The sequence below is a fragment of the Physeter macrocephalus genome, chromosome 9, assembly GCF_002837175.3.
Source record: "Physeter macrocephalus isolate SW-GA chromosome 9, ASM283717v5, whole genome shotgun sequence".
Classification (NCBI taxonomy): domain Eukaryota; kingdom Metazoa; phylum Chordata; class Mammalia; order Artiodactyla; family Physeteridae; genus Physeter; species Physeter macrocephalus.
Window position 1 is genome coordinate 89,001,004 of NC_041222.1, and position 27,698 is coordinate 89,028,701.

The 27,698-nt window shown below is 46.3% G+C and overlaps 1 protein-coding gene across 3 annotated transcripts in view; it reads right to left on the minus strand.

The window, feature by feature from the left end:
• Positions 1-3,733: 3,733 nt before the first annotated feature.
• The window catches only part of ROR2 (receptor tyrosine kinase like orphan receptor 2), a 234,157-nt gene continuing 210,192 nt past the window's right edge, over positions 3,734-27,698 (minus strand). For 2 of the 3 annotated variants that reach the window (XM_024130755.2, XM_007109396.4), the window contains 5 exons: positions 16,526-16,653; positions 12,461-12,775; positions 10,998-11,243; positions 7,909-8,111; positions 3,734-6,266 (listed from right to left, as the gene is read on the minus strand). In XM_024130755.2, the coding sequence (XP_023986523.1) occupies positions 4,821-6,266; positions 7,909-8,111; positions 10,998-11,243; positions 12,461-12,775; positions 16,526-16,653 (2,338 nt within the window). In that variant the 3' untranslated portion in view covers positions 3,734-4,820. The remainder of the gene's footprint in view (positions 6,267-7,908; positions 8,112-10,997; positions 11,244-12,460; positions 12,776-16,525; positions 16,654-27,698) is intronic. The other variant, XM_024130754.2, reaches the window with a different exon arrangement.

Below are 27,698 nucleotides of genomic sequence, written 5' to 3' on the forward strand. Positions count from 1 at the left end.
GTGTGTGTGTGTGTGTGTGTGTGTGTGTGTGTGTGTGTGTGTGGCAGTTGCCTCCTGGGACAGGGTGTGTGTGTGTCTGTGTGTCTGTGTGTGTGTGGCAGTTGCCTCCTGGGACAGGGTGTGTGTGTGTGTGTGTGTGTCAGTTGCCTCCTGGGACAGGGTGTGTGTGTGTGTGTGTGTGTGTGTGTGTGTGTGTGTGTGTGTGGCAGCTGCCATCCTGGGGCCGGGGGCAGGGGTTGTAGTTGCCTTCTGGAATTCCAAAGAAGTGGTCATTTGGCCCCATCTCTCCCCTGGGTACTTGCATATTTCCCCGACACCTTCCAACACACAAGGGCTGGTTTTGAGTCTGCGGCTCTGTGTCTGGGCAATATTTTCCACTAAAACCTCAGCACTTCAGACTGGGAAAGCGAATAAACAGGACAAATTAGTGAAAAAACAATACTAATGAGTTTAAAATGTTGACTTGCCCTGTCTTTCAAATAACATACATCAGAGCTGAGCCACGTGTGTTGGTCGTAGCCCCCCACCCTCGTCCACCTCGTCCCAGCAGCCCTCCAGAGCCCTGTGGGCAGGCACTGTGGTGACCTCTGCCCCCTTACAACTCCTGCCCTCACTTGCTCGCAGGGCCACTGCTAGGAAAGAACTCCTCCAGCAGACAAGCTCCCATCCACTGACAAGCAAAGACCCCCAAGATACACGGTTATGTGAAAAAAAGTACAGCAGAAAGCAATTTGTAGAGGTTAACTCTTAACGTTTAAAATACGAGATAAATATAAGAACACATTGGCAAGTATTCTTAGATATGCATTAAAAAACTGAGAGGATCCACAGTAATACATTTGGAGGTGGGATAGCTGGGGATGGGCGAGGAACTTCCCACTGTGATTCTGAACTATAGGAATGTATGAGCTGTACAATAACTAAACGATTGAAATAAAACCGAAAAAGAAATACAGTGCTACTAAGGATCTATTGTCTTAAGTGTAAACACCTAACACTCAGGCTCATGTTCTTCTCAGGGTGAGTGTCAGGTAGCCTAAATCCAGGCCTCCTCCGCCTAAAGAAAGCATTACTCTTATTTCAAAAGCTAATTACTGAGAGATATGACCTGTCACAGGGCTGTGAAGGGAGCAAATAAATGGATGTTGGTTCAGTGGAGTGAAGAAGAACTGCAAGGTGTCATCCTGGAAGACAGTGTTGAGCCCAAGCTTTGAACTGTTTGAGAGCCAGGGAGAGACATGAGGATTAGGAAGCTTGGTTGTCTACTTATTAAAGGAGTGACGCCTTGATGACAGTGATCCACAGCAAACTGCTATCTGCAAAGACTGACCAGTAACCACTGGACACATCAGTAGTCAATAAATACTTGTTGATTAATTGACATTTAAAAGGAAATTATGCTTGGAACTGTTCTGTATCTTGTTTCTGGTGGTAATTACAACCATAGGTATTTGTCAGAACTTGAACTGTACATTAGAAAGGGTAAATTATACTGTGTATAAATTTTTAAATTAGGGTATAATTCAAAGCAATTATGCTGAAGAGATCTATTTATTTGATAAATGTGGCTAAATGTATAGGTAACGTATTACTGTGAGAAAAGAAATTTGGCCCTTTGAAAATAAATTTGTACATAATAGGCAAAAAAAAAAAAAAAAGCTAATTACTGAGCGCCCACTAAGTCCCAGGCCAAATAACACTTATAGTCTCTACTACTCTGGAGACTGATGAAGGAAAACAAGGGGGTGAGCTGAGAACAGGTCTGATCTTGGAAAGGTCATGTTGCTTTCCAGTAGCCAGGTTGCAGGCAGGTCCTCTGACATAAGTTTACTTTGACACATCCTCCTCCTGAAAAGTTCATCTCAAAAAAGGTTTTTCAGTGTTCCCGTCAGAAACTCACCAAACTGTCTGAAAGTAGCTACCAACACTGAATTGCAAGGTGGAATTCACCCAAAGTGAACACTTTTAAACAAGCGTTTCCCTGTTGAGAGACCCAAGAGGTTTGTCTTGATTTAGTGGGAAGCATTATATAACTGTAACATTGAGTGAAATATACTAAAATTAGCACAGAAAAGTTTGCCAGTGCTCTGACAGACTGTTTCAACAAGTATTGTATACCAAAAAAATATAAGGAGTGTACAAGGTGTTTGTGGCTTTGTATGGCTTGATTAAAACTAATTACACTTAGGTGACTTTACTGAATAGGTGTGAAAATCGCCCTCTTGCGGGTGTAAACAGGGACAGGCATGCGGCTGGGTAGAAGGTACGAGTGACATTTATCTGAATCATGCGGCTTAGCTCTAAAATCAGTTGTTCTGGAACATGCCAATTAAGTCACTTTTGTTCAACTGCATCAACTTTAAAGGCTCAATAATCTTCCTAAAGATGCATCAAGATTTTACAATTAGAATGAGCTGTAACAAACACGTGTTATTTCTAGCCAAAAAATCCCCCAAATCAAAACCTCCCCCGACTCTGCCAAAAAACCCTGCGTCTCTCTGCAGAATCTCTGCTGCTCATCCCGAGGTTCTGTCCGTGGCCCCGAGCACGACGTTCAAGTCTCGGGGCTGAGTGATGGGAAACTGAAGTGGCCGCCCACCTCCCTGACTGCATCTGTAGAGGGAGCAGCCAAAGGGCTATTTCCCAGTTTTTACTCTTAGGTCTCGACTCGGTGGAAATGAGAAGTAGCTCCGTGTAACCCTGAGTTCTTTGAATATGCAATCCAGACCACACTTGCTGGTAGAGGGGGCTCCGAGGGGCTCCCAGTCATTCACATTACTTCCTTCTACCGAGCAGGGAAGAGTTCCTCCTGATTTTAGGATATACACTGAGACCTTTTATTTGTTTGTGTGGGGGGGCTCTACCTGTCAGCGGCATCATGCTAAAGCAGAGGAGCAAGGGGTGTACAAGATGACCTGACGTGCTGGAGAGCCAGGGAGCCCCAGCGGGTAGGATCCAATGATGCTGTGCTTAAGGGGCTTTCACCCTCAGGACCCTCTGGGCTCTTGTTAGAAAATGTACTTTCTTGGTCCAACCCAGACTTGCCTGGGAGCGGGGAGGGCAGTGCTCATTTTGCAACAAGCCCTGCAAGATGTTCTCATGCAGGCTAAAGAACCAGTGCCTGCGACGTGAAGCGAATTCCTACCTGAGTCTTGCCTGGCCCAGGGTTGTGGACCTACTCCATTAAACACGGAAAACCAACCAGGCCATGCTGGGAGACAGGGAGCCGCCCGAGGGGCAGCAGAGGCCATTGGCTGGCTGGCAGAAGCATCTCCCGGACTCACCCAGCCCCTCCCCTGACTGGAAGCCCTGGAGCCACTGACCCCGCAGTTGACCCTGGTCCAGGTGTACCTGGACTCAGCTGGCCGCGCTGCCAGCCAAGGAGGGGATGCAGGCAGCTCTGAGCAGGTGGTGAAGGAGGCCCGATCTCCGTCACTCTCTCCCCCTCCAGCCCTGCTCCAGGGCCCTGGGAAGAGCCAGACTCCAGATCTAAAAATGGCAGGGGCTCTGGGACCTCAGGAGGAGAGAGGTTTAAAACAAAAGACCGTCTTCACGTCATCTGCGGCTAATCCCTGCCACAGACCTTACCGAGAAGAGCAATGCAACTTGTTCCCATCATTTATCTGTCAACGTATATCCACATTCAAATGGAGTCGCTGGTCCTGCATGAGCCCCCTAAACCTCAGCCCAAATCATCACCGTTGGGCGTCTCCGTCATCCAGCACCTCCCGCTGCCTGATGTCCTCAGGACCTGCAGAGGGCAGACCGAACCTTCTGTTTTGCTTTATTGGATACACCAGGTGTGGGAGTTACAAGTGCGCTCTACCCCGTGTGTCAGATGCAGTGTGCCTGTGCGCCTTCTCTCATAGGAGCTCTGAAATGAACTGACCTCGCTTACATATGGTACAAACACAAGCAAACCAAAACACAATCAGGTGGCATCCCAATGTGGGTAACGTAAACAGTTAAATTACGAAGTCATTATTTTAAGCTCAAAATTCTTCAATGAAAATGGCATACAAAAACCATATAAATTACATTTAAGGTCTGTACAGGATTCTAAAAAAAAAAGAAAAAAAATAACAATACTGTGCTCTGTACAATATTGCCTCTTTTGTAACATTCCAAACCCCAAAAACACTTTCCCTTGAATTCCAGAAAACTGGGCAAAATACACATGCAGGATAATTAAAATCATTTCACAAAAGTACAAAATTGTGTGGGTTTCTTTTAAGGCACATTTCGTTTTAATACGGAACTCCCATTCCAGGAGCCCCTTTCTCATCAGACTCTGACAGGGGGCAGGCGGCCGCGTCCTGTTCCCACTAATCTTTGGTGGCTGAAGGGAGACTGTTACTGGTGGGCGGGGGGGGTAGCAGAGAGAAAAGCATCCTCCTCCATCCTCACGCAGCAGCCCAGTCGCTGGGCATCGCAAAGCCCGAGGTCCCACCTCACTGCCTTTTTGCAGGCCTGTTTTCCCAATGTTTGGAAATATTCAATCCCTATGCAATATGGAGGGAAGATGCCACCTAATTTCCTTCAGAGCACAGGCACTGCTCACGGCCGATTGACCTCCAGGGAAATGTAGGTGGCACTGGGGGTCACCACGAGTCCTGCTGGGTTACCACCCCTGCCTTGTCAGGAGCCATTGGCTACAAGACCCTCCAACCAAGCAGGTGGGCACAGTGCTGCTCCGTGCACGAGAGGACGACAGAGGAGGACTTCGCCCAGGGAGACTGCACTCCAGCCCACTGGTACCCGGGGCGCGCTCCTCAGGGAGGCCCAAGTCTCCCCCCAAGCGCCCCGCGGCCCTGCAGCCCTCAGGCTTCCAGCTGGACCTCAGACTCGTCCATCTGCAGAGTGTCATTGTCTCCCAGCAGCTCGGTCTCGGGGACGGAGCCATCCTCCTCCTCCTCTGCTTCCTGCACGGGGCTCTGGGCCACATCTTCCGGGACGTTCTGCGTGTCCTCAGTGCCCTCCGAGAGCAGGGCTGCCCTGTCTGCCACGGATGTGTTGGAGGGCGCGGTGGTGACGTACCCCGTGCTGGTGGAGCCGCTGCCGCTGTGGTGGGAGCCAGGCTTGGGCACCATCTGGGCGGGCACCTGCTGTGGGGCCATCTGCATCGGGATCTGGACCGGGTAAAAGTTGGGCAGGTAGGCCCCGTAGGCCGGCACGGGCTGGTACCCATTGACGGGGATGTAGAGCTGGGGAGGGGGCACCATGGGTCTGATCTGGCCCTTCATGGGGATGAACTGGGGCTGCGGGAAGGGCTGGGCCTTCTGCTTGGGGCCCCCGTAGCGGGTGTTGCTGACGTTGCTGACGGGGCTGGTGCTCAGCGAGCTGGTCTGTGTGACGTTGCTGGCGCCCGAGGTCTGCCCCGAGCTGTTGTAGGTAGACGGGTTGCCCCAGGCCCGCAGCCGGCCGTGGATGTCCTTGAAGCGGGGCCGCCGGCTGGGGAACTCGTGCCAGCACTCGATCATCAGCGCGTACACCCAGGCGGGGCAGTCGTCGGGGCAGGGCAGCACCTGCCGGCTCCGGACCATCTCCACCACGTCCTGGTTGGAGTGGCCGCAGTAGGGCTGCAGGCCGTAGCTGAACACCTCCCACAGGACCACGCCGTAGGACCAGATGTCCGAGTCCACAGAGAACTTGCCGTACATGATGGCCTCGGGGGACATCCAGCGGATGGGCAGCAGCGCGCTCCCCGTCAGCTTGTAGTAGTCGGCCGAGTACACTTCGCGGAAGAGCCCCAAGTCCGAGATCTTCACGGTCAGCTTGTCGTACACGAGGACGTTGCGGGTGGCCAGGTCCTTGTGGACCACGTGGTGGCTGGACAGGTACTCCATGCCCGCGGCGATCTGCGCCACCACGTGCACGAAGTCGGGGGGCTCCAGGGCGGACTTCACCGTGCGGTCGTCGTCTGTGCTGCCCACGTCCGAGTGCGGCGAGCGCATGACCAGGAACTCGTGCAGGTCGCCGTGCGAGCAGTAGCTGAAGATCATGCTGAGGGGCTGGTCCTTGGTCACCACGCCCAGCAGGCAGACAATGTTGGGGTGTTGCAGCCGTGCCCGCAGCAGGGCCTCATGCCGGAACTCCTCCCGGAGCGGCCCCTCCGCTTTGTCCTTCAGCGTCTTGATGGCCACGGCCTGGGTCTGCTCGCCCGGCGCCGGGCCGAACAGATGCCCTTTGTAGACCTTCCCGAACCGGTCCTCCCCGAGCTCCTCCATGAACCTCACCGTGGACAAGCTGATCTCCTTGAGTTTGGCCTGCCAAGAAGAAAAGCTCCGGTGAAACATTTCTGCCACCGAGACGCGAGGAGGCAGAGCTGAACAGCTGGGAGGGGATTCTGGGGCGGGGGGGGGGGGGGCGGGCAGTCCTAGAGCCGCCCCCCCACCCAGCCTGGGCTTGCAGAGGACCCACCAGTCCCACCTGGCCCAGGCTCAGCCTGCCCCGCACAATGCTCTCTGCTCTTAAATGTGCTCTGACACCATGAGGCTGCCTGAAACGGGGGGGGGGGGGGGGGGGGGGGGGGGGGGGGGGGGGTGGGGGGGGGGGGGGGGGGGGGGGCGGGCAGTCCTAGAGCCGCCCCCCCACCCAGCCTGGGCTTGCAGAGGACCCACCAGTCCCACCTGGCCCAGGCTCAGCCTGCCCCGCACAATGCTCTCTGCTCTTAAATGTGCTCTGACACCATGAGGCTGCCTGAAACCTTCAACAGGGTCCCAACCAGGCTGCAAACAATGTCCCCACCCCAAAGATACCATTGCAGACTGTATGTGTGAGGGTGTGTGTGTGTGCACACACCTATTTACACACCCCAGCCATGCTGAACTCCGGCCGTCCCAGGTCACCCTCCCAGCTGTGTCCCCCACTTAGGGCCTTTCCTGATGTTCCCTGCTATGCATCCACCGACAGGCCCAGCCACCACTGTTCATCACAACAAGATGCAATGTCTATTTCCCTCGAACCCTGAGGTGGGCTTCCCCCAATCGGAGTCATTTTTAGAGTCCAGGCCAGCTGCTCTCCAGATGTGCCTCCAAGGGCCTGTTTTGCTGCTTCCTCCTGATTAGATTCTCCAGTGGGTGCCACTTGACAGAAGCACCACACAGGTGAAATCGATTTGAACCTTGCGTCTCTCAGCCTCTACAACTTCCCGTCCCTTCTGTGTGCCTGGCCCCTGTCCTCGGAGGCTCTCTGAACCCAAGGGAATCTGTGCCCTCACCTGCCAGCCCTTCACCCACAGCAAACCCTCAGTGACTCCTGGCTACTGAACTGAATGAGTCCGCCCTCTCCCTCTTCACAGCCTGGATGGAAATGATTTTCCCCCAAAACTTTCAAGTAATGTAAATGCCCCTTCACTGAAGCTAGGTGGGCTGGGAGAGACCTCCTCCTGTGATACATTTCCGTGTGTTCTCGCTATCCTAAGAACTCAGGTTGGGGGTGGTCTGCCCCGCTACCACCACTACAGGACTGTTGCTGTGTCCTTCCCTGTAAAACAAAACAAAGCAAAACCAACCCAACCCCAAACTGACCAGAAAACAGGTCATCATCCCTTAAAAATACCATGTTGACCCTCAAGTGGTGGGGGTGATCTGAGCCCTTCTTTTGTGTGTCCTCCTGTGGAGACAGCTGAAGCACAGCAAAGTGAGGACAACTCATTCGGGCCCATGCTAAAATGGCTGGTCTCCGTCGAGGGAGAACAGTGAAGTCCAAACGCACCTTCCATATACTCCCTAAGGACACAAACGTCCTGGTATATTTTAGAGAAGAAACGGCAAAATGAAGGACAGTTTAAAAGAATTACGTGCTGTGTATCAAGCAAATTAAGAAACCTAGAATTGGAGGTAACCAATCTCCAGGTAGAGGTTAAGCCTGGGGCAGCTGCCTCTTTAAATACGGGGGCACAGAGACCTGCTTGTGCTGGTTGATGAGAGGCATTTCCACATCCTGGCTGGGTGAGGCCATCAGCTGCCGCCTCTGGGGCGTGGAGGAAGAAGCCTTCTGTTTATTCCGGCACATGCAGACCAAGAAGAAAAGGCACGCGATGACCAGGGGAATGGCAATGCTCGGAACCAAGATGTACAGAATTCCCATCCTGCTGCTGTCTTGGGGGCCTGTGAACAGCAAGGCGTTCATGAGTTTTCTGGAAACATCCCTGCTTGCAACTCGAAGTTCTCCACCATCCCACTCCCACCTCCAACTAAGATATTCAAGCACAAGTAGATAATCAGGGTAAGTTTCACAAAGGGACAAAAATATAAACCAAACCTCAAAAAAAGTAATGTGCCCAAAAACGCACATCCCGATAAACATTTGTCAGACACAATCTAGAACCGCCCACCACGGAAACAAAGAGGAATACAGAGCTCAAAAGATAAACGAACTCTAAAGGTCTTACAGCAGCAAACACCACCATCACATTCCCTTCTAATTTGAATACCTTTGGAAATAGGTGCTCTGACTTTTCATCTTTACTAAACTCGATGAAACACATGGGACAGGCCTGTCCTCAGTGAAGGAAACTGGATACTGGCATTAGAAATGATCCTTTCCTTCATTCAACATTTTAGGGTTTTCCACATTCTTGTACAATGAACCCATATTCTTTTAAGACAATAATTTAAAATGCATTTGATTTACAAGAGCACTGGTAGCCAATGAGTTTGACCCAACAATTTGCAGCAGGGGCAGAAAAATTCTTGAAAAACAATGGTAAGATGTACAAACAGTCTGAGGCTTCCAAGTGTTTTTCCTTCGTTTTTTTCCACGGTGACGAGCAACGCTCTATCTCCCCCTACAGGATTTACAGAAAAGCACAGAGGGCCCCAGGCTGCAAGGCTATAAAGCACGGCCAGGAACCCTGTGGGCAGCGCTGCCCTCTGAGGGAGAGTTGAGGCTTCTGCTCTGTGATGTGGGAGGCAAGTCCTCCAAAAGGCCCCTCTCCCCACAACAGTTTTCACCTTAACCTTGTGAATAATCACACGGGACTTGGGCCTCCCTATGACCAGTGGGTAATGAGCTTTCCATGTGAAAGCAAACAAGTGACTTCTGGTCCATGTGGTCCCCGCAAGAGCCAATTCAGTTCTAAAAATCACCACTACCACCACCATAGTAAAGAAGCTTTGTCCCAAAGCCAGTCTTGCCCCCCAGCCTCCAAAAGAAGATAAAAATCAAATACAACCACACACACAACTCTCCTGACCCCACCCTGGAGGCAGATATTTTAGAAGACTCAGGGGCAGTGGGGATTCTGGGTCATTTTTCATGATTAGGGCTAAGGGGAGATTCCAGGACCCTCAGGCCAAGGTGAGAGGTGTGACCACCATCCATAGGTTTGTAAACCATTAACTTTTACCATTACCTTTAAAAAATCACCAACAGAACACATGCTGATTAATAATTCTATTGACAGCATTAGAGAAAAGTGAATGTTCCTAATAACTAATTTCACCAAAGGCTATACTATTGTTAATAGGTTGGTATTCACTTAATTTTTTATGTATATATTTAAGTTGAACATGAAATAACCAATATTCAACTAGTTTGACATATAGAGAAGCAGCAGTTTCATATAATTTTTAAAAATAGAATTTTAAATGGAATCACATCATCCATGTTTTCCTGCTCCTGGTTTTGTAGCAGAATAATATATCTCAGGCCACGTTTCTCACAGAACAGACAGCACTAGGCACTCTGCAAGAGCTGCACACTGTCCCATGGTACGGATGTACTTCAATTATCATCCAACCCCTTGCTGGTAAACCATTACTCTGTTTGTCATTTAGCTGTTAGAAGTGATTCTGCAACAAATATCCTTGCATTTCTGCCCTTTAAGTGCAAATATTTCTGCAATATAAGATTCCTATGGCATTGCCAGGTCAAAGAACGTACATATTTTTCTTTATGATTCAATTCATTTTTAATTACAAAAATAAAAACTGCTCATTGTAAAAACATCTTATGTTTTAACATATCTGTAGGTCATGGGAAATCACTGCTGAAAGTATGATGTTTATCTTTGCAAAACTTCTTCCATGAAATATAGGTGCATATGTGTGCTCACTCACATACCCTTTACTCATTTTCTTTTATCAGAAAGAAAGAAGGAAGGGGGGAAGGAAGGAAAGTGAGAGAGAAAGGAAAGGGAAGGGAGGGAGAGGAGGAGGATGAAAGAAAGACAGAGAGACAGAGAGAAGAACAGGAAGAAAGAGAAACCAAAAAGACATAACACAGCTATTGCCCTACAGCTTGCTTCTTTCCCTTAACAGGTCAATATGAACATCCTTCCTTGCAGGAAAGTTTTTTCAACTGTAGCATTCCATTGAATAACTATACTATAATCTAATTACCAAACTCTTCATTCTTAAAATTTATTCCTGCACAGAGATAATGATGTCTGTAAAATTTGCAACCATGAACTACAAACTTTTCTCCTAGTCATAATTTAAGACAGAAATTGCAGGGAAAACAGTTAAGAGATTTAAGTTCTATTTTCTCCTCACTCTGCTAAGTCTCTGTGTAAAAGCTGAGCAAAGTGCGAGGCGAGGGAGGGCGAGCTGGAGGCCTTGTGCCCCAACTACAGATGCTGGTCTGAGAAGCTGGTTGTAACTGTAATGGGAAGCATTTCCACCAATACTGGGAAATGCATGACAATGTTCACTGGGAAACAAGAGGCCAGATTGAATATCCCAGGACCACACTTGGAAAGAGGGCTGACAGAAGGGCCCCCAAATGTCAACAGTAGTCTCTGCTGAGTGGTAAAATTAGAGGTGATTTGCCCATTCTTCTTCAGACTTTTCTATCATTTAAAACGTCCTATAATGACCAGATACTCCTTTTACAACCAGCAACAGCTTTATGTAAAACAAATAATCATGGTGGTGAAACTCGGTGTGGGCAGGGGGCTCCCAGAGCTATCTATCAGCCTCCCGGTTCCACATCATCACAAAGTACACCCCACAGTCAACACTTTAAAAAAAAAAGAGAGAGAGAATACATACTACAAGAGGGTACGTCACACAGTTCCATGCGTACGTTTTTATTCTGCGTGAAGCACCAGGGGCCTTCCATCTGCCCTCCAGGGTTCCGGCAGTAGGCGTGCCCTCCTCCGAGCTCGGGGAAGTCGGCGCTGGTCAGGTGGTGGCTGTGAGGATGCTGCAGGGCCCACGGCTGGCACTGGTGTCCCGACTTGGTGGTGCTTGCCGTTCCTCTGTAATCCGTGCCTGAGCCATTGTAGCACTGATGGTCTGAGAGAGAAGATGCGTCAGGAGGCCCGAAAATTAAGAGGAAGCCGCCCTCCTCTGGGGGTCCAGGGAGCACCCTTCTTCAACTACTCCAAAAAGGAACAACAAAGCCACTTTGCCTGGATGTACCCACACTGAAATTTCCAGAAGGCCAAAGAGTTTGACATCACTTCCAAGGAAAGCAGCATTAGACGTAATGACTGAATACAGTCCCAAGCCCACAAATTAAATGGGCGGGTGCACCAGGTACATATATGGGGAAGATAACTGGTCAGAAGTTATTCTATGGCCCTGAAACACCTTTGGACTCACTGGGCACCCCCATTCCACAATGACGATGTCAACCCCAGCCTCACGTTCGCTTGCACTAGAAGCAAAACCAAACGACGCAGGAGGGAAGAGAAACTCCCAGGCCTGGCCCCCCAGCCTCAGTGAGGACGCGGCTCAGCCTCCTGTGCGCGGAGCCCCAGGCTCACTCCACTCCGGGGTGTGGGGGACCCAGGGCCTCTCTGAGCCACACCTGGGGTGTGTGTTTGTTGAACACCGGTTACACCGTGCTTGCCATGTGCAGGCACTGTTCTAAGAACTTTCTAAATACTAATTCATTTAATCTCCATTCCAGCTGCTGAGGTCAGTAGTTATTATCCCCGTGTAATATGAGGAAACTGGTATTTAAGCAACTTGCCTGAGGTCCCATGGAGTCAGCCTGGCAACCAGGACTTGGACGGTGCAGTGGGTCTGTAGACCAGGCTCTGACTGCCCTGGTGAGGAGCCCTGCCGCCCTCGGGAACCCTGGCCTCACCAAGGAAGTGAGTATCTCCCAGGCCTGGGAGGGAGGCGACCTCTTCCCTGGGCCCCCTCCCCTCAAGGAGAGCCACAATCCTAGTCAGCTGCTGAGAGATGCTTGGGCACCACAAGGCAGTCTTGGAAGCGGACCTTGCCTCCCCCAAAGCTCCTCACAGCTTTGGCGGCAGGCGCAGAAATTCCTCCCATCTTAGAGAAGCCAAGTTTGTGGCTCATCGGGGTAAAGTGACTTACTGGGGACCCACAAGCAGGCAGGGCCAGCAGGGCTGTGCAACTGGAACTGGACAACGGCGAGTCCCCACCCCGCAACTGCCCTACCGGAATGGGGGCCGCTCTGTGAGACTTCCCCGGATGGAATGGGGTCCCCCGGCTCTTAAGAGGCAGGACCTCGGCCTCGGGGGCGGGCACAGACTCACAGCGGCCCAGCCTCTCGGCCGGGATGCCGATGCGCATGCAGTTGGCGGCGTCCGGGCTCTCGGGCATGGGCAACGCCTCGCACTTGGGCAGCTGCAGCCGCATGAGGATGAGCGGGTTGGAGCGCGCAATCGTGTACTCCTGGCGGCACAGGTCGCTCTCCAGCACCTCGCACTCGTCCCGGCACAGCTCGCGCGGCTTGGGCGCCCGGGAGCGCGCGTCGCACAGCGGGAACACGAAGTGGCAGAAGGACGGGATGGCGAACTGCGAGCACTGGTCCGACAGGTGCGTGGAGGTGCCGATCATGGTGAAGGCAGCTGCGGAGGCGGCGAGGCCGGCGTTAGGGTGGGCGGGGCCCTGCCTGGGACCAACCCCTGCCCAGGGCCCCTGGTCCCACCTCCTGCCCAGGGCCCCCTAACCCTGCCCGGCGCCCGTGGCCCCCATCTCGTCCGTGCCCCGCCGCCCCCCGCCCTCCGCCTTGTCTTCTACCAGCCGCGAGAGGCTCTCACAAGAGCAGGGCCCCAGGGAGCACATAGGCCGCCCAGGTTTGCACCAGACAAAGAAGGTCCCTGGTGCCAGGGCTTCATTTACAAACATCAAAAGCGAGACAAGAAAGAAAGAAAACTCGGCCCCAGATCTCATCCAACTAGATGCAACTTCCATGACAGGAAGATTCTGTTATCAGACCCAAAGCCACTTCCTCAGGTCCTGCTATGAACTGGCTCTGCAAGCACATGGCGGTAGGTAAAGCTGTGGGCTGAGTGGCTTCTAGAAGGAGGGATTGAAGTAGGGGCACAAGCACCAAGCCTTGGTCTTCCTGACATCTCAGGGCCTGGGAGAAGAGGGGAGGCCTGGCCAGGGAGCAGATGACCCGGGGGATGGAGGCAGTGCGCCAGAAAGATGAGCGATCCGCCCTGTGACATGCAGCCCAAGGAGGGGTAAGATGACAAATGGGGGTGCAGGGGAGTCCCTCAGGTGGAGTCTGGGGAGAGCCAAGAAACTGCTGGAGGAGGTTCTAAGTGGGAAGAGGGGCAGGGCTTTGTGATAAAGGAGAGCAGAGAAGCAGGCTGTCGCAGGAGAGTCTGGAGCCAGGGTGGGCTGGCTTGCTTTTTAGGGGCAAGACGTCACAAGATGGAGCCTGATGGGAAGAACCTGACACCTGATGTGGAGAGGGGAAGGGGGTGGGAGCTGCAGATACAAAGTCTAGGCAAGTGAACGGGAGCAGAGTTGCCAGTGGCAGCAGGGAAGGCGTGCACTCCAGGCGCTCTCCTCAGGGCTGTGGCAGTCAGGGTTCAAAGGAAAGCATCAGCTGCCCCATACATGCCCATGCCAGAAGTCCCACCCCACTCTGACCTATGAAGGACCTGCTTATAAGGATCTGATCTTAGACAGCTGGAGAAAAAGAGGCGCCTCTGCCTACACACCCTGCTGAGATGGGGAGGAGGAAACCAGAGAGGTTGGAATTTAGTTCCTGGGACACCCCAGCTCCACCCATGACTTGTAGTGCCATGCCCAGTGTGGCCAGCAGGTGGCGCTGCTGGCACCCATTCCCCACACCAACCCCCCCCACCCCAAGGACCCACCAGCCACCCATGGCAGGCATTGGGTTAGATGAGCTGGCATGGGAGCCCAGTTCTGGCCCTGCCCTGTCATTTACTACAGGGTTGTCAGTCACTCAGTCCTTGCTGGGCCTGGGTCTTTATCTGTCAAGTGATCTGTCGAGGCCACACTTTGGGGGATGAAAGCCCACATGGAGCCAATAAAATAGCACGTGAGGTGAATGGTTCACGAGGGTCTGGTAACAGGCTGTGTCCATGCGCTGCACGCAGCGCTGGGTTCCGGGCACTCTGCAGTGTGCTGCTCACATCATCCTTAGTCCTCTGGTCCCTTCTGGACAATATTAACATTGAGGAATGGAGAGGTAAGAGGTTAAGGTGCAGGGTCTCTTGGAGTTAGCTGACGAACCAAGTTTGAACCCAGTTCAGTCCCATCACGTGAGCTGGCAACTGACTACCAAGAGGGTTGTTGCCAGTGTTGGCCTTGACCCCCAGGCAAGGAAAGAGCTAAGAAAGCCAAACATAGCATTGCTTTTGGGGTACCAACTGATAGGATGTCAAAGCTGACCCTTTTAGGATTTCTCCTAACCCGGCCCCAGAACCTATCATGTGAGGGCTTATTTCTGAAAGATGGTTCTAGGCACCGAGGAGGTCCAACCATCAGGTCCCCGCTTTTGTTTACACCCAGCACATCATTCTGACGGCTTTGGGGCCCATTCCTGGGAAGCTTCCAGAGTCCCTGGAATGAGTTCTGACAAGCACGCTCTCCAAACAGACTATCTCCACAACCAATGCAGTCTCTAAACCTCAAGTCAGTCAGTCTAGAGCAACTTCACACTTATTTTTCCAAAACTACACAAATGTAGAGAACCCTCATTCTAAACCTGTACCTAAAAACTACTATAAAAATGAGTCTGCTTAGACATCTGATTTGTTAATCCTTTAAACAATTCCTGAAGAAATAATTGAGAGACAATCTTGTGCCTTGAATCAGTGTTTGCCAATTACTGGGATATAAAATTAATTCTGGAGTCTGCGGGTAGCATTTTAAAAGATGATTAGAACGGAACAGAGGATGTCAGAGTGCAAGGTTCGCATTAAGGCTGGAACCAACTTTTTTCTTTAATGAAATAAAACTGAAGAGAAAAATCACAGTGCACTCACTGCCTTTGTTCAGGGCAAATGTTGTTTCCTGTAACCCATTTCAGTTCTATGAAGTAGATGTATATGTAGACTAAGTCACGATGTAAAATATACTTTTTATTGATACTGTATGTTGTGGTCAGAAAGTTTCAGAAGTTCTGCTTTAAATGGCATAAGAAGCTTTTCCAATGAGAGATACCAACAATTTCAAAAGATTCTCCCATTAGACCAAGATAGCACCTTCTAAGATCTCCAGGCCCCATTACTGCCCTTCCATTCTCACTGGACACCTGGCCCTGTCCTCAGGGGGCTCTGTAACCATGGGCCAGGTAGGCCCCTCTGTGACCATGACCTTAGACCCTCCAGACTGTGGGTGAAATACAAAGCCAGGGTTGACCTGAACTTAGAAGGACATCAGTGTCACCTATGTGAGTTTCTATCTGGGGACTTCCTTTGTGCCCTTACCAGGGCAGTGCTTTGCCAGCCCCTCCACAAATCCCTCCAGAATCACCGGAAGCCCCACATCGCAGGTTGGCCGGGGTCAAGAACCACTGTGCAGAGGATGTAGTTCAACTGGGACACCTGCCATCTTCACAAGATCCTCCTTGTTCCTTACAGAGTCTGGAGAGAAAAGGTTAGGGCTTGTGGGGAGAGCAGCGAGAGGCGGAGGGGGGCTTTTTGGGGCCTTGGTCTAATTCATTTTCTCACTTCTCAAGGGCTTTCCCCCAGGAAGTCCTTGACATCAATGTGAGGACTAACAACCAACCAGAGACAGTAACTTCTAAAACGACGGAGAACGAGTAGCTTCACTCCTAAATGATCTGCTCCATTTCTCACACGACGGAGCAGGTACCCAAAGACCTGGCTTTGCCTGGAAACCGGGGGCCTAAGGGGGTCTGAGTTCACTGCAGTGCCCCCAGGCACAGCCGGTGGCCTGGTACCTCTGTCCCCAACAGCTAAAATCAGGCCCGGGTACCATTTAATCAAGCGTAACTCCAAGAAGGCACAAGAGTCAGGAAAAGCAGAACCAAGAGTGAATGGGGCAGGTGCCGGCCTGGCCACGCGGTGAGGACAAGACAATGCAGGGCTTTGGACCCACGTGGTTGACTTAATTCAGTGTGTTGGTGCATTCTAAGCGGACTGTACTTGCTAATTTCCATATACAAATGGGAACATTTTAGGATAAACCGCGGTGGTCATTGCAACTGCTTCTGAAAAAGGCCTCTGACTTTCTCTTGCAGGAGGCAGGGACTCACTGTCCAAGGTCATAACCAACAAAACACCCAAGGGGGACTGAAAACACACCAGCGTGGCGACAGGCAGCTGTGTGTGTGCTCACTGTCTCAGAACAAAGGTCTGCGCTCCTACCTGTGATTCGGTTTTCGATCTCCCCCTGCATCTGGAGAGAGTCCACATAAATGGTCCGGTTCCCAATGAAACGCGCACAGGCGATTCCCCGGTAAGGCTGGCAGAATCCATCCTCGTGGTAGTCGTCTCTGGTAACAACACATGGTCTGTAAGTGCACTGGAAGGTGTCAAATATCCCCGATTGTTTTCTTTTCTTTTTAAATTCAGCATCTGATGATCTAGCCATCTTGTCCCTTGGCATTTACCCAAATGAATTGAAAACTTCTGTCCACACAAAAACTTGCACATGCACGTTTATAGCAGCTTAATCCATAACTGCCAAAACTTGGAAGCAACCAAAATGCCCACAGTGAATGGATAAACTGTAGTACAATGTAATATTACTCAGCACTGAAAAGAAATGAGCTATCAAGAAAAGACATGAGAAGACACAGAGGAAACTTAAATGCACATTACTAAGTGAAAGAAGCCAATCTGAAAAGGCTGCATGCATACTGTACGATCCCAACTTTATGACATTCTAGAAAAAGCAAAATTATGGAGCAGTAAAAAGATCAGTGAATGCCAAAGGGTGGGGGGAAGCTCGGTGAACAGGAGAACAGAGATTTTTAGCACAGTGCAACTACTCTGTATGATACTATAATGGCAGAAACATGTCACTATACATTTGTGCAAACCCAGAGAATACGCAACACCAAGAATGAACTGCAATGTAAACTATAGACTTCAGCTAATAATAACGTATCAACATAGTCTCACTAACTATAACAAATGCACCACACTGACATAAGATGTTACTGATAGGGGAAACTGTATGTACAGATGTGGGGAACCGGTACATGATATCTCTCTGTACTTTCTGTTCAATTTTTCTGTAAGCCTAAAATTGCTCTAAATATAAAGTCTATTAACTTAAAAAAAAATCCAGCATCTTTAAGGTCGGGGGGGATGGAACAAAGGAAGTTGAATATGAAAGACAGATTATAAATGTGAAGTGTACACATGGGTGGGTACGTGTTCATGCCTATGTTCAAATACATGCAGAATATTAACGATTAACATGTTTCATCGTAGTCTTAAACTACATCAGAAACATTACACCCCTATTAACTTCCATTGTTTGCAAGCGATGCTTTTATGAAAATGATGTTCATTCAGAAACTGTGTTCTACCATTAAACTATAGGAGAGAATTCTTTGAAACAGAGGAAAGCAATGGAGAGGATTCCGAAAAGTCAGGCAGGGCCTCAAAGAGTTTGTACAGCGAGATGTGCTTATTACACCACAGAGGAGTGGTGACCTCGCCACTGCTCCATAGTGCAGACCACATGTATAAATACGGGGGACAGAGAGGGAGACTCTCAAAAGCACAGCCCTCCCACTTGCCCTGCAGTCCAACCTTACCCCCAGCCTGTAGGGAACGGCCTGCACATGTCCCCTTGGAGTCTGTGCTAAATTATTCTTGGTAAAACCTGTTAGCCCTGCCTTTGGCCAATAAAATCAGTCATTCTAAGCACCTAGGTACTTTTTAAAGTGGCCCTGAGGATGCTCCATGGAGACAGTAAAAGTGGGCCAAAGCACATATATTAGGGCTGCCGCCTGCTGGGGAGCAAAGGGGAAAGGCTGGGAGCTCCCAGGACAAGCTTCAGCAAGTGCCTCAGGCCTGTAATTAAGTCACTTGTTAAGTCTGCCACCTGCCATAAGCCTAACGCTTGTCAACAACCCTACATTGATTTGGACCATCCCCAAACGAAATCTGAGTTGTGTCCAATTTAACCAAATGGACTTTAAGAATCCCTGTCTTAGCTTTCTCACAAATGTAAAGTCTGAACGCTCGTAACAGTGGAGACAAAGGGTCTGGCAGGACACAGTCTCTTCAGCCGCCTCTGGCTCTCTCCCTCCTCTGCTGTCTTCTCGGCCCATGAAGAAAATTTCTTTTTCAAAGAAAAGAACCTGGAGCCATAAATAATCTAAAACAGGAGATTCTGGGGTCAGTAAGAGCCGGATGCCCTTTCTCTCAAGCTCACCGGCCATTATTTCTCTGGGTCAAGGATTCCTTAAATATCGTTTAAATAAGCAAGCACATGTGCTAACAATACACACCCAACCCACCCTTCTCTCACCCTTTGTGAGCTGGAGTTAACTGCTGATTAAACTAAAACCAATGTTACACTTGCCAAATACACAAACACAAGTGCAAGTCAACTCTGCCCGGGTGTGTGAGCTCTGTGTCCCCGTTTGCAGGCTGGGTTTAGGTCACTTGCCTCCTATGCCAGGAAAAGCATGAAGATGTGCATGTTCTTATTAATGTCAGCCCACCTAGGGTATGAGATTTCATTCAGTTAGTCCCTTGGGTGATCCCCACAAGAGCAAGAAATTTCTCTTCTCTGCCTCAACAGTCAAGGAATAGAAAGCCTAGTCCCTCCCTGTGGGCTTCTCCCTGGCCACTGGTCAGGTGCCCACAGGATGGGGGAGCAAACAAGGGTGCAGGGAAGACACGCTGAGAAGCGGCTCAAGGCCATCACATCGTGTTCACAGCTTACTCATCTCAGTGGGCTTCTAATCTGAATTTTAGAGAATGTCCAAAAATGCAAACAGAAAGGGTTGGACAATGACATCTTTCAGGTTTCTGAATTTTGAGCAAACAAGTGGGAATTACTTTTCAGTTTCAAATAGAATTATGTCTTATCTTCACCTGGCGTTGTTTAGGACCTCTGAAGAGTGACAGAGCTGGAGTAAGTCTGTAAAACTGGTCACTCAGAGACTAAAGAAAAGTGCTGACACAGAGGCTGCCTTCTATAAAATCCTTTAAACCACACAAGTGAAACAAGCATGCTCACCAAATCTCAGAACGTCAATGTGATAGAAACTCAGTTTTGGAAATCTCCTCCATTCCTAATGCTGCCAGGCACTAATAACACAGATGAAGAAGTAACTTGTATACCAACAAGTTCATGGTAAAGGAGGAGAGAGAGAGAGAGAGAGAGAGAGAGAGAGAGAGAGAGAGATAACTACAATATCGGGGGAAAAAAGCAATGGGAAATGAGTAGGAGATTGGGAGGAAACAGAAAAAGGAGCCATCATATGCTGATGAAGAAGCATATCACATCACATATGATGATGTGATAGAAAAGGCTTCTTCACAAACAGCTGAGGAAATGGTGGGGCCAGTCAGCACCTTCCCTGCAACGTTACCTGCTAAAAACAAAAACTGGTTTGAAGAAAACCTTAGAAAAATTCCTTGTTATAAATAATGAATAACCTTTAAAGGAAAGTAGGCTCCTCTGAGGTTGAAAAGTAATCAATACCAAAACTCAAATGTAGTTACACATTGTGTAGGAAGGTAACATTTTCCCCAAACAGTTTTTTTGTTAAAAGTGGTTAAACCATTTCATAATTATTATTCTTATTATGAGAGGGTCTGCCTGCAATAAACAGGCTTCCTGCTTGAGTGAAGCAGAGGAAGCAACAGCTTCAACAAAAAGTGATAAACTCCATAAGCTTCAGGTGACCTGCCAGTAATGTAAGAAGCTGCAGTAACAAAACACTCTTCAGAGGAAGGTAACAAAACCTAGAGTATAAACCACAAAGTATGGTGTACAATAAATGTACAAATGACTGGTGTACAATAAAAAATTACCAGGCATGTAAAGAAACAGGGAAATATAACCCATGGTCAAGAGAAATAAACCCAGATGTTAGACTTCGAAGACCAGCACTTTAAGGAACTATAAGTATGGTAAACAATGCACAGAAGAAACTATAATGAAGATATGGGTGATTGCAGGAGAGATGGAAACTGTAAAAGAATCTACTGGAAGAACTAAAACATAGAATCTCCAATAAAACATTCATGGTATGATATTAACAACAGATTGGATAAAACTAGGAAAAAAAATTGGTAAACTTGACTGGTCAATGGAAAATTTCCAAACTGAAACAAAGAGAGACAAGAAGATTTACCAAAAATTAAATAGAGCCTTAGTAAGCTATAGGAAAGTACAGGAGGTCTAACTTATGTACAATCAAATCCCAAGAGGAGGGGAGAGATGCACGGAGTTGGGAAAAAGGTTTGAAGAAATCATGGCCAAAATTTTCCCAAATTTCATTAAAATACAGTAACACACCAACCAAGGAAGATCAGTGAAAAGCAAGCAGAATAAATACAAAGGAAACCACACCTGCTGATGTCACAATCAACTTGCTAAAAACCTAGGATAAATAGAAAAGGGGGAGATAAAAAATAATGGCTGACTCCTCATCAGAAACAAAGCAAAACAGAAGACAAGGGAATGACAGCTTCAAGGCACTAGCAGAGAAAATGAGATATGAACCTGGATTCCATACTCAGCAAAAACTTCTTTCAAATAAAAGGGTCTATTAAGCAAAAAGACATAACACGAATGCACCTAATGTCAGAGCTTCAAAATATATAAACAAGAATTGACAGAACTAGAGAACAAAACAGAAAAATCCATAATTATAGTTGGAAATTTTAATACCTGACTCTCAGCAATTAACTGAACTAAACAAAAAAAATTAGTGAAGAAACAACAGAAACATTAACCACTCTCTTGACCCAATGGACATCTGTAGAACAATATACCCAACAAGACAGCATACACGTGTCAGTGTACATGGCACGTTCACCCAAACAGACCAGATGCTCTCCATAAAATAACTCACAACATGTTAAAAAATTGAAACCATAAATTTCTGATCACACAAAATTAAATTAGAAATCAATAACAAAAATATATTTAGAAACTCTCAAACTATTTGGAAATTAAATAGCACACTTCTAAATAACCTTTGGGCTCAAAAAAGAAAATGCAAGAAAAATTAAATGGTATTTTAAATTGAATGAGAATATATAACATATGAAAAATGAAAACAGAATACCCCAAATCATAGAATGAAGCTAAAAGAGTAATTAAGAGAGAACTTTATATCTTTAAATGCTTAAGTTAGATGAGATTATACACCTTAAAAAGCTGGAAAAAGAGTGTCAAGTTAAACCTGAAGTAATTAGAAAAAAAATATTAATTATGAGAGCAGAAATCAATAAAATAGAAAACAAACAATAAAAAAATCAATAAAGCCAAAAGTTGATTCTTCAAAAAATTAACCAAATTGCTAACACCTAGAAAAATTGATTAAAAAAAGAGAAAACACACATTACCAATATCAGGAATGCACAAGGGGACTCACCAAAGACTCTATAGATGTTAAAGATAATAAATGAACATAGATATATAAATCCAACAACTCAGAAAAAACGACAAATAACAATATACCAAAATTAGTACAAATAGGAATAAAACCTCAGAATAGCCCTAAATCTCTTAGAGAACTTGGAGTTGTAGTCAAAAACCTTCCCATGATTAAAACTCCAGCCCAGAATAATAGAAACTGGTGAATTCTGTCTAATATTTAAGGAAGAAACATCAGCAATTTTACACAAACTCTTTCAGAAAATAAAGGAGTAAGAGATACTTTCTAGTTCATTTTATGAGGCAAACATAAACTTGATATAAAAAGCTGACAAGTCTGTTCCATAGACATTATAAGCCAATATGCCCTGTGATCAAAAGGGCAACATGCACCACTAAACAACAGCAAACTGGACCCAGCAAAATAAAAAGACAATATAGAAATGAGTAATGGACCAAACTGGGTCAACCCAGGAGTACAAAGTTACTTCAGCATTTAAAAACCAATCATTGAAAATACAGAGCTAAAGAGAGAAACCATGTAATAATCTCAGTTAATATTAAAAAAAAAAGCAATTGACAAAACCAACACTCATTCATTATCAAAACTTTCAACAAAGAAAATAACTGTCAATCTAATAAAAAGGGCACTATGAGAAACCTACAAAGAATTTCTTACTTAATGGTGAAATAAGGAACATTTTCCCCATAGATATAGAAACAAGACAAAGATATCTGCTCTTACCTCTTCTACCCAACATTGCCATGGAAGTCCTAACCATTACAATAAGGAGATAGATAGGGGATGGTGGATAGATAGACAAATGGCTTACAGATTAGAAAGGAAGAAATAAAACTGTCTTCACTCATAGATATCATAATTTACATAGAAAATTCTAATGAATATATTAAAAAATTACAAAAATTAATATGGATTTAGTAAAGCCACAAGATAAGGACAGTAAAATCAATTATATTTTTATATTTGAGCACCAATTAGCAAATGAAAATTTTAAAAATATCATTTACAATAATATTAAAAATACACAGAGTACTCGTAGTCAAATTCATAGAAAGTAGAATGGTGGTTGTCAAGGGCTGGGGGCGGAAAGAATGGGGCATTACTGTTTAATGGCTACAGAGTTTCAGTTTGGGAAGATGAAAGTGTTCTGGAGAGGGATGTGGTGATGATTGCACAACAATGTGATTGTGCTTGATACCTCTGAATTATACACTTAAAATGGTTAAAATACTTAGAAATAAACCTAATATGTACAAGACTTCTGCACTTGAAACTTTGAAACACTGCAGACAGAAAGGAAAGAAAACCCAAATAAATAGAAATACATACCATGTTCATAGATTGGAACACTCAATAGTTTAAAGAAGTAAATGTTCCCAAAGTGCAATATCACCCCATCAAAATCCTAGCAGGATTTCCCCGCAAATTACCTTTTACTACAAAAAGAAAAATAACTGTATAATGAGAAAACAGATCTTAACCAAATGAGAAAAATTAACGTCACCAATAAGGGGCAAACTGACATCATGTACCTCCAGATGTGATACCCTGAGAAGGAAATATCACTTACATTATTTCAGTCAAAAATGCATAACGAGATTCTAATCATGAGTAAACATCAGCCAAACTCAAATTTAGAGATATTCTACACAATAACCATTCTGCACTTATCAAAAATCTCAGTGTCATGAAAGGTCCAGGAACTGTTGCAGAGTAAAGGGGACTAAAGCAACATGGTGAGGAGCTGTACCCAGGGGCAGGGGGATCTAAAAAGCATTACTGGGACAATGAAAGAAATTGGAGTATGAATGGCAAATCAAAGACATATATCCTGAAGTTGAAGCTGTTATTCTGTAAGGAAACACTGTTGGTCTTAGGGAATATACAGTGAAGTGTTAAAGGGCAAAGGGGTGTAATTAATGCAACCTACTCTCTTATGGTTCAGAAAACAATAATAGTTGCAAACAGGCATAGAGGGAATGATAAGTCAAATATGGCAGAATGACAAAAAATTGGTGAACCTGGGTAAAGACATATGGGATTACTTATTACTATTCCTGTGACTTTTTTATAAGTCTGAAGTTATTTCAAAATCAAAAGTTAAAAACATCCCAGTAGGCACTGTGGTAGAAACTGACAATCTAGAATTTAAATGGAAATGCAAAAGTACTAGAGTAGCCAAAACAATCATGAAAGAGAAGAAGAATGATGGAAGATTTACACCCCTTGATTTTAAGACTTACTGTAATATTGCAGTTATTAAGACAATGTGGTATTGGAGTGTAAGGATAGATGAGTAGAACATAACAGAATTCCAAAATATATCTTCACATGTAGTCAAGTGATTTTCAATAAAGGCACTAATGCATTCAAGGGAGACAGAACATTCTTTTCAAAAATGATGCTGGAACAACTGGATATTTGTATGGAAAAAAATGGACTTAAACGCATTAACTCATACCATACACAAAAATTGTTTTGAAGATGGATCATAGATCTAAACATAAAAGCTAAAATTAAAATGCTTATAGAAGGAGAATACCTTTATAGTACTGAGGTAGGCGAAAGCAAAGATTTCTTAGACATGATGCATAAAAGAAAAAGTGATAAATTAGATTTACCAAAATTAAAATTTCCTGATCATCAAAAGACAGCGTTAAGAGAATTAAAAAGGCAAACCACAAGCTGGCAGAAAACACCTTATAATATCTGACAAAGAAATTGTATACAGAAAATATAAAGAACTCCCATAACTCAATAGGAATACAAACAACACAGTAAAAATTGGACAAAAGGCCTAACAGATACTTCACAAAAGTGTGTCCTTAGAAGATGGCCCCATTTTTAGTGACTGAAGAAATGTAATTAAAACACCATGAATAGGGCTTCCCTGGTGGCGCAGTGGTTGAGAGTCCGCCTGCCGATGCAGGGGACACGGGTTCGTGCCCCAGTCTGGGAAGATCCCATATGCTGCGGAGCGGCTCAGCCCGTGAGCCATTGCCGCTGAGCCTGCGCGTCCGGAGCCTGTGCGTCGCAATGGGAGAGGCCACAACAGTGAGAGGCCCGCGTACCGCAGAAACAAAACAAAACAAAACAAAACAAAACAAAACAAAAAACACCATGAATCATCACGATGCAAGACACTAGAATGGCTACAATTAAATGACTGACAATATCAAATGTTGGTATGGATGTGGAGCAACTGGAACTCTCATACGTTGCTGGTGGCAGTATAAAATGGAAAGATCACTTTGGGGAAGAATTTGGCAATTTCTTATACAGTTTATATATACACATACCATCTGACTGAGCAATCTTACACCTAGGATTTATTCTAGAAAAATGAAAACATGTTCCCCCAAATTAAATATTCATAGCAGTCTATTTATAATTGCTCCAAATTGGAAGCACAAATGTCCATCAACAGATAATACATTGTAGTATCTTCATACAACAGAATAATTGTCATCAATAAAAAGGAATAAACCACAGAAAGTATTTTTCAGATATTATATTTTGTAAAAGAAGCCAGACATGAGTCTCCCAGGAAAATGTAAGTGGCACAAGGCAGGAGTTTTTAGTTTTTGTCTGTTTCATTCATTGTTGGACCCCCAATAACTTGAACAGGGCCTGGCACATAGCTGGCCCTCAATATAAATTTGTTAAATAAATGAATAAATGAATGAATGATTTCCTTGAAAATCAGACATCATACTTTATTCCTCTCTACTTTTTTTTTTTTTCTTTTGTGGTACGCGGGCCTCTCACTGTTGTGGCCTCTCCCGTTGCGGAGCACAGGCTCTGGACGTGCAGGCTCAGTGGCCATGGCTCACGGGCCCAGCCGCTCCGCAGCACGTGGGATCTTCCCGGACCGGGGCACAAACCTGTGTCCCCTTCGTCGGCAGGCGGACTCTCAACCACTGCGCCACCAGGGAAGCCCTCCTCTCTACTTTTGAGATGAAATACTCCTGCATGCAATTATACTGATGTCATATTTGATGTGGCAAAAATGTGAACGGGGCAAATTCATTCATAAAGCCAACACTAACATTCATGTCATAAAAACCCAAGTCAGCAAAACCTTTTAGAAACACTGGCTTTTGCAACGGCCATCTCTAAGGCTAGGATCACATGAGACGGCCAGAGGCAGAGAAACAGTGTCTCCAACACTAATAGTTCATTGGCAAGTAAACGTTATTCTCTTCTGTCATGTTCAGGGGGCTGGTCCCTCTCACATCAACCTTAGAAGATTGGTGACTTTGGGTGAATTTGGAGGTTGGTGTGTAAAAAGCTCTCATTCATGTATAATAGGGCATCATAGCTGATACATGAGTTCAACTGAAAACAAAAAGACTTAGTGGGAGCATTAAATGTGCTGCTACCATCAAATGCTAGTATTATCATTACTGCTAAAGCACAAACATTTTCATTTGTGTCACTATATGATCTGAATGAAAAAGAATGTGTGTGTAGTCTCTAATTACTTTAACTATGACTGTGTTTAGCCACTTATCGCCTGTATCATATAATCTTAAAATGAATTAAGTTTCTATCTTTTATTCAAGTTCTGCACTATGGGATTTAAGGGGAGTTACTTTTCCAGAAAAAAGAACCCATCACAACAAGAAGTCATGGAGAAAAAATTAGGTTGGCTTCTCTCCCCCTTCCAACTCAATTTCATTAGGTTGGTGGTTTAATGAATTTAACATCAAATGCTAAATGTTAGCCTTCTGTCTGAGTTAACTTACTTTTACCAACTTGTCAGTAAGGCAGCTTGGTTTCTCCTGAAGTCACTTTTAATTACTGGCTAGTCAGCTGGCAGTTTCAGGGTTTTTTTTAATAGTGCTATTTTCCTATAATTAGGATAAAGTTTGAACTAGGCTTATGACAATTTCCCAAAGAGCAATGGAAGGAGTTGGAGGTAGAAGATGGCTGAGTTCCATTTAGACATGCAAATTGTGAGGTGCCTGTGAGTCCTCCGCCTGGAGATGCCCACCATGGGGCTGAACTGGGGGGCCTGGAGATGGGGAGATAAGTCAGACTTGGAAGTGGAGATGTCAGGGTCATGAGCTTATGGGTGGAGAAGGGCTGAAACCTTGGAATTACCTGCAAGTTGTGAAGCAAGAAGGGCTCAGACATGGCCTCAAGGAAAGTGATTTCCCAGCGGCCAATAATTAACGTAACTTTTAACTGCCCCAAAAACAACACATTTTCCTTTAAGCAGACGTTTGTTGAAGCACATTATGCGTGCATTTACTTGTGAGCCATCAGGATAGCCTAGGACAACCAACACAGGAAACATGGAAGCCCTGATGCTCACGCTTCAGGGAACACCCCGACTCCTTCACCCAACTTTGGTACCATCAGGCTACCCCACCAGTGTACGTATGTGTCTATCATCGTGAAAATAAACCACTTTTTAAAAGAGTAGCTAGAAATGATACCCATACATGAAATGTGAGTCACACAGCCTCACATTAATCCCCTCGCATTATCAAAACTGCTACCTGAGTAAGCTATAATCACCCTGTCTTTGAACCTACGTCTGTGGAGAGACAGCATGTCCTTGAAGCTTTTGTTCTCCATACACACACCCTCCTCCTCACCCCGCCTTCAAATGGATGGAAGGAAAAACAATGTTTTAATGGTAATAAATCCCTTAACCTCTGAGGATTTCCACCCTACCCCCCACCTCCTTCAATACACACAAACTGATATCCACCAACACTGCTGGTGACCCCGTGTGTGGATGTGTGAGGGCAGTGGCCAGAGGAAGAGAGCAAAGAGCCTGGAGGGGATGAATCATCACAACCATCCCTGTTCATGGCTCAGAACCAACCTCGGCGTGTCCCCATGCTGACATGCTGTACACAGGGATCAACCAGGGCTGTATGATTATTCACTGTTTCAACTCTCCATTCGCAGGTACAGGATATACC